The sequence below is a fragment of the Sabethes cyaneus genome, chromosome 2 (genome assembly GCF_943734655.1).
Source record: "Sabethes cyaneus chromosome 2, idSabCyanKW18_F2, whole genome shotgun sequence".
NCBI classification, from domain to species: Eukaryota; Metazoa; Arthropoda; class Insecta; order Diptera; family Culicidae; genus Sabethes; species Sabethes cyaneus.
This window is the reverse complement of record NC_071354.1, coordinates 175,197,297-175,203,690: the sequence shown is the minus strand read 5'-3', so window position 1 is coordinate 175,203,690 and position 6,394 is coordinate 175,197,297. Positions and strand designations below refer to the sequence as shown.

The 6,394-nt window shown below is 41.8% G+C and overlaps 1 protein-coding gene across 1 annotated transcript in view; it reads right to left on the bottom strand.

Moving 5' to 3' along the window:
• Positions 1-4,995: 4,995 nt before the first annotated feature.
• The window catches only part of LOC128736376 (folate-like transporter 3), a 47,390-nt gene continuing 45,991 nt past the window's right edge, over positions 4,996-6,394 (bottom strand). The window contains exons 5-6 of the mRNA XM_053830851.1: positions 5,798-6,368; positions 4,996-5,326 (exon numbers count right to left, since the gene is read on the bottom strand). Coding sequence (XP_053686826.1) covers positions 4,996-5,326; positions 5,798-6,368 — 902 coding nt within the window. The remainder of the gene's footprint in view (positions 5,327-5,797; positions 6,369-6,394) is intronic.

The window sequence follows — 6,394 nt, the reverse complement described above, 5'->3', positions numbered from 1 at the left end:
TTAAAAGTGCTCCGATTTTGCTCAAATGCTATGCGCCTATACGTTTTTAAAAAAAATTACGCCCGGTTTTTTTTCATTTGTTGCTTAGGGTATTCCTTTTTTGAGCGAGAGTGGTCCCTCAAATCGCCTATTTTGCCAACCACTCCTACAATAGCATGAACCACTAAATTCATTTGAACATTAAAACAAATAATTTTTTCGTGCTTTCACGTAGACCAAAAAGACCTACAATTTTTGTATTTTTTCTGGAAAACTGAGAACTTTTTTCATTACATAGCAACAATTCAGAAGCGTATAATTTTTAGATTTAAACAAATTAAATGGAGACGCATGATGTTTGTTTGTTTATTTTATTAAAGACACTTTACACTATTTCGGTGCATTCGTGTCTAAGAGACACATAATGTTTTGTTTTGTTTTTCTGAGATGAAATATTGACTAGGAAATATTTATTTTTTGAATATTTTTTACAAAGACGAACATTCAATTTTGTGTTTCTTTGCTTTTTTAATATACTAATCCAGAAATTTTCCTTATAAAATTTTTTCTCAGCTTTCCAATGGTGGCCTTAAACTGAAATTCGGTTGGGGGGCTCATGGTGAAAACGGCAATTTTTGATAAAATCCAATATGGCGAGCAAATCCAAGATGGCCGCCAAAAACATTGTTACTTCATTTGAGAGCCCTGTTCTTCTTCTATACAGAACCGGGCCATTTGTTAGTTATTTCATGGCAAATTTATGAAATATTACATGATAAAGATCTCAAGGTTTGCTCAAAATTCAACTCTTTTTGAAACTGTTAGGCCCCTTGGCGAACGAGGGGTTCACTATTTCGAGGTATCAAAAGTGTAATTCTTATTTTTTAGCCATTTTTAACCAATTAAGCGCAAAAGTTTCAATATTTGAAGACCTCGTGTCAGTAGTGGCCCCGTTTCAGCGAGAATTACTCAGTGCTTTGCTGCTTTGCCGTGCCGGCGAGTGAGCATCAGTTTGGTTTCATCTTTCTTTTTCTGCCGGAACGCTGCCGAATGTATGCTCTCAAGGTCACGTAGCAAATCGTTCCAGTCCATATAATTGGCTATCGCATATTCCCTTTGTGACACGGAGCGAATAGTCTCGCGTCTCCAGTGTGCGAAGAAAATATTAGCTCTGCTTGTCGTTGTGCTCCTTCCGCGCAAGATGAGTGGTCGTAAGAGAAAACAGTATTCAGGCATCGTCCGGAGGGAGAGGAAACGATTGAACAGAAAACGAAGCCACTCGATCGTTGTGAGAAGCAGATTGCTCCGCCTCTGTATGCATAAGATGAGCAAAATGAAGCCTGCCTATTCTTCAGCCTCGTCGGCAGGTCTCAAACCGGTCTTCGCTTCCTCCAATAACCAACGAATCGCTACCACGAATTCAGCGACTCATCAACCGGGCTGCAACTCCTGTTCAGCCCAGAATCGCCTCGTATCTGTCCGATGTAGGTTCTACTCCCGGTATGTCGTATGCCAACGTCGCCTCCTGTGCGCCCGCCGATGTTCCTCTCACGACAAAACAGCTCGTCCAACACATCTTGGAGGCTGTCAGGAGTTCCTCTTAGAATCTAGGCTAAGCAGTTCCAAGCTACGAGCTGCATCGTCAGCAGATAGGAACCGTGAAGCCCTCTCCATTGTTAATTGGAACGCTTGCTCTTTGAGGAGCATACATATCGGGCTGCTCGACTTTCTCAACGTGGAAGAGATCGATATTGCCGTCATAATGGAAACCCATCTCAAGCCGGAGGTTAACGTCTACCTTTCCGACTTTCGAATGCGAGACTCAATCGTACTAGTGCATGATGAGTAGCTGTTGCTATGAGGCGCAACGTTAAATGCCCCTACTGCCGAGCTCCAGACTGAAAGTAATCGAGGCCACTGGAGTTGAGGTTAGCACGTTAGTGTCCGATCAACATCATAGCGGTCTACAGTCCTAAACAAAGCGGAGCCCGGGACTGCCGTTCATTTACGGTCTGACTTGGTCAAGCTGACACGTTGGTGGGCGAAGCACATCCCGAACAGCCACTAGGCCATAGCAGTTCGACAAGGCGCTGGAATGCTTCCACTGAATAATTACTGTCGCCCGAAAAAGGGCGGTCCCCATGCATTAACGTTAGGTGCGCACCTCTCGCCAAATAAATTCTGCTTCCAAAGATCTAGTGCGGTTGCGTAATACATACTGGCACCAGCGACAGCGGACTGGCAACAGCGAAAAAGATCGTGGCAAACCGTCTTGTCTGGAGGTTCAGGTGAAGGAAATCTACTGTTCAGCGTTGCCAACCTTCCAGATTTGTCTGGATTTTCCAGACTTTTTGATGCCTAATCAGACAAAAAAAAAAGACGTTTTTCAAACGTTGTCTTCCATTAGGCCAAATGGCAGCCAGATTTTTCCAGACGTCTTTATTCTCGTTTTCCAGATTTTCGTAAAAACCGGTTGGTAACGCTGCTACTGACCACTATTTTGGAAAGGGAGCAAGTGTCTCTATTTTGGGAGGGATGCGAAATAAGATTAATTGGATGAATTGGAAAATTTCGATGTGGACCAAAATATATCGGGTTGTGTAATGATAGGTGGGGCTTTCACCCATGCTCTTTCGGTTGGCACTTGAATGTTTTACTCACTAAACTACTACCGCCCGTTATATTAGGTAGTCTAATACCTCATATTGTTTCAATCTTGCAATTCTATTCCCTGCCCTGTATGACTGCTCTTTTTTCTATCGCCGAGAAAATAGACTGTTATTTATTCGGTCAGAGCGGTAGAAACAAGCAGTCCGTTGCCGAAAGTCGCTGCGGCAAGTCTCATGATTACTGATTACTGCGATTGAAAAAGCGGACGACCCACACAAGTACTCTGTCGCTGAGGAAGTTGCCGAGGTTGATCGATCAGACAGCTTGGTACCTGAGGAGAAAAAATCACCGCGACCGAGCGGACGGACATTCGAAAGGATTGTTATAAAGCAAATAACACTGCTTTAAACTATTCTATTTTCATGGTCATATTATTTTGAACACTTTTCGGCGTCCCCGAGCATCCTGTATCCGCTTAATTGGCCACACATAATAGTCTATATTCAATTTTTGAACGAATTTCGATGTTCGCAAAGAGCTTATGTTCATGTTAAAATTCAAAGTCGATGGATGCATTATCAGTGAGGCAGGCGAATGGTGTATGTTCATGAGAGATGTTCATCTATTCAAATAATCATTTTTTCGCGAATTCTTTGCGAAACCACTGCGTAACTCTTTTGCTTTTGTTGAAAATCTGTTCAACAGATGCTGGGAGCTTGGCTACTTCCCGTCAATGTGAAAGTTAGCTAAAGCCATACCAGTGCTGAAATCGGGGAAAGATCCTTCTGTTTCCAAGAGCATTCGACCCATCAGTCTGGCAGAGAATTCCATCTATGAATCTGTTCGCAAACATTTAACATCTCTGCATGTGTACCCCAAGGAAGTATCCTGGGCCCATTCTTTATAACCTAACACATCTGAAATCCCTCTCCTCCCAGGCAATTGTCTCAGGTTGCGATCGACATAGCAATCATGTACGCGGGTCGCGTCATACTTGTCGTCACATGCAAGCTTCAGAGAGGTCTGGATGCTCTGACAGACTAACTTACGAACTGAAAAATTGTAACCATTGCGGCCGAAATCCAGGTTATCGTTTTTAGCCGTTCGAAATCACTTAAATTTATTCCGGCTGAGAAAGTAAGATTTCAGGTAGGCGATTCTATAATCCAGTGGTCCGATGAGGTCATTTACCTCGGACTAGACGGACACTAGACAGACAGCTGAACTTCAGATCTTTCAGTTCATTCGGTCTGTGTACTCGATTTTAGGACAACATTTTTTTTATTGATATCCGAAACAATGTATTCTGCAAATAATTTTTTTAATGAAACAGTTAGCTCGATGTTAGTTCACGAAATAAAACCAAACAATCGTAGGTATTTTATTTGGGTTTTCGGCTTCGGAACTCACAGGCACATGAATAAACTAGGCCGGTTTTTGCACTTCTCTCAAGCACAGAGAGCAGCTGGGGATTCATCACGAGATGAATATTTCACTCGTTGATCACCCCCGCAAATCAATGAATTGAAAGAGAGGCAGCAAGTAATTTCACTGGGGCCTAAGAAAGGAAAATTCAAGTAGGACAGTAAAGCAATTTATTAAAGTAGGTAGAGTACTTCGAGAGCTGGGTGTGCTCTCATGCTAACTCAATCTAGGCATTACATTATTCAAGTTATATTTATTAAAAACATAATTTTCGTCACTATATTAAAGTTTTAAGTATAAAATACAAAATGTTTAATAATAAGTACAATTTGTTTTTGAGCCTCTTGATAGAGTCTTATGAAAATATTTTTCGTTTAGGCAATTGTGAATTGTGATTCAATTTACTTAATCATATATTTCACTTGTTTTAAATACTAAAAGACTTTGTTTAATTTCCAAACAGTATGCAGCTATCCTGAGTGACAACGGTTTAAAGTCAAGCATGATTCATCCATTTAACATTTATTTAATTTAAATTCATTTTTATTTTATTTTATAAAATTTTAAATGGACAGATTTTAAATGTAGCATGCTTTTTGAAAATGCTCTTTCATCCATCTAGCACCATAGCTCGACGTTGGATTGTTGTATTGAGCCAGCACCATTCCTCGACGACGTTGGAGCAGGAAAAAAAAATCAAAGTGATAGATTACAACCCAAACAAAACTAACGGCTTTAGTACTGTTAGTACTGTAAAAGGCAAAATAATATTATATTTTCAAATGTCAAGCCTGTCATTGATCTAGATAGTAATTCATTTTTGCTTCTATAGCTCACTTTTGATCTAAAATTTCCTCTCATCTTCAGTATTATATCATGAAATAACAAATCGCGCTCCAACAAGAAACAAACCGGAACCAATTACTCCGCGTCAATTCAGTCGCTTACTTAACAATCTTAAATTCGAGAACAAAGTCACACTTAAAAATGAGTGATATCACCTTCACGCTTCTGTTGTGGCATTCCTTCTATTTGAGACAGTCTGGACTCGTTGCCGTGCTCGGTGCTTTCCGTCCTCGAGTTTCGTAGGCAGTATCTAACGCTGCTAATGGTGGCCGGAATGAAGTACACCAGCGCCAGCACCAGAAAGTAGCTCCCGTAGACTTTAAACTGGCCACGTGGTGTCAGCATTAGGCCCGATTCGGAGATGACCACCACGGTCAAAATGGTCTGAAAGACCAGCGCTACGAATGTGTTTATTCCGAAAATTAATCCGAAACTGTCCTCTTCCAGATATTTGGCAACTGTCGCGCTAATGGTTCCAATTTCAGGAAAAGTGCCAATTTCGACCGAAAAAAAATAGAAAGCTGCGTTAATCGAAAGCGGTAAACTTTCATCCGCTCTGGAATGCTAGCTAGGAGGTGGGTGTATCGCACACCGAAGCATATAATTTGGATAATTGGAAATGTTTTTCTAACTTTTTCGTTTGTCTTTCGGTAGTGGTGGAATGAAATGCAAACGAATCGTTCAAGCAGAAAACCGTTTTGTAATGATTGCGAATTCCAAGGAAATATTTTTTTTGATAAGTCTGCACAATGAAATAATTCTTAAACAATGATTGGAGAAGATTTATGCTTCACTAGACTGTAAGCAAACAGATGAACGGTTTGTTTACCAAAAAATATTCTTTTGATCGCAAGCTACATGAAAGTTATCCTCTTTACTGTGCTATTCAGCTTCTCGGTAAGCACTACTCGAACTATTCCTCTTTTGCACAACTTACCTTGCCATCGTTATCATGAACATGTAAAGTACACCAAACAGTATGTAAACAACATACGCTGCCCATATGTTTGTCGAGAAACCAGAATATAATATCAATCCGCCCTGCAGCGCCGAACATAGCGTCAGTATCCAGAGGGCCCACTGCTCGAAGATCCGGTTTGCCACGTAACCGGCTGCAATGGCACTGATTGCGCCGAACAGGGTCAGCAGTGCTTCCGCTCCACCATTGTACAAGTACTCCTGATCCTGGTCGATTTCGTGCCACAATAGCTGGACGTAGATTTGCACCTGAATGAACCCGGCCATCGCGAGTGACCACCAGAGACTCCACTGGACAACGGCCATGTTGTTCAGATAGGCCGCAGTGAAGTGAGTCCACAGCAAACGACCAGCTCGGTGACAGGAAAAACGGTTCTTCGAGACAGCAGCGACGATAGCAGTAGATGAAGACCGCTCATCCACTGACTCGTGACTCACAGCGGGGGCGACGGATGCTGCTCGTGCCTGGGACAAATTATCACCGGATTGGTCTGCTAGATAGCTACCGTCAGTGATGCGGCTAGATGAAACTATGAGAAGAGAGAAAAAAACAGCT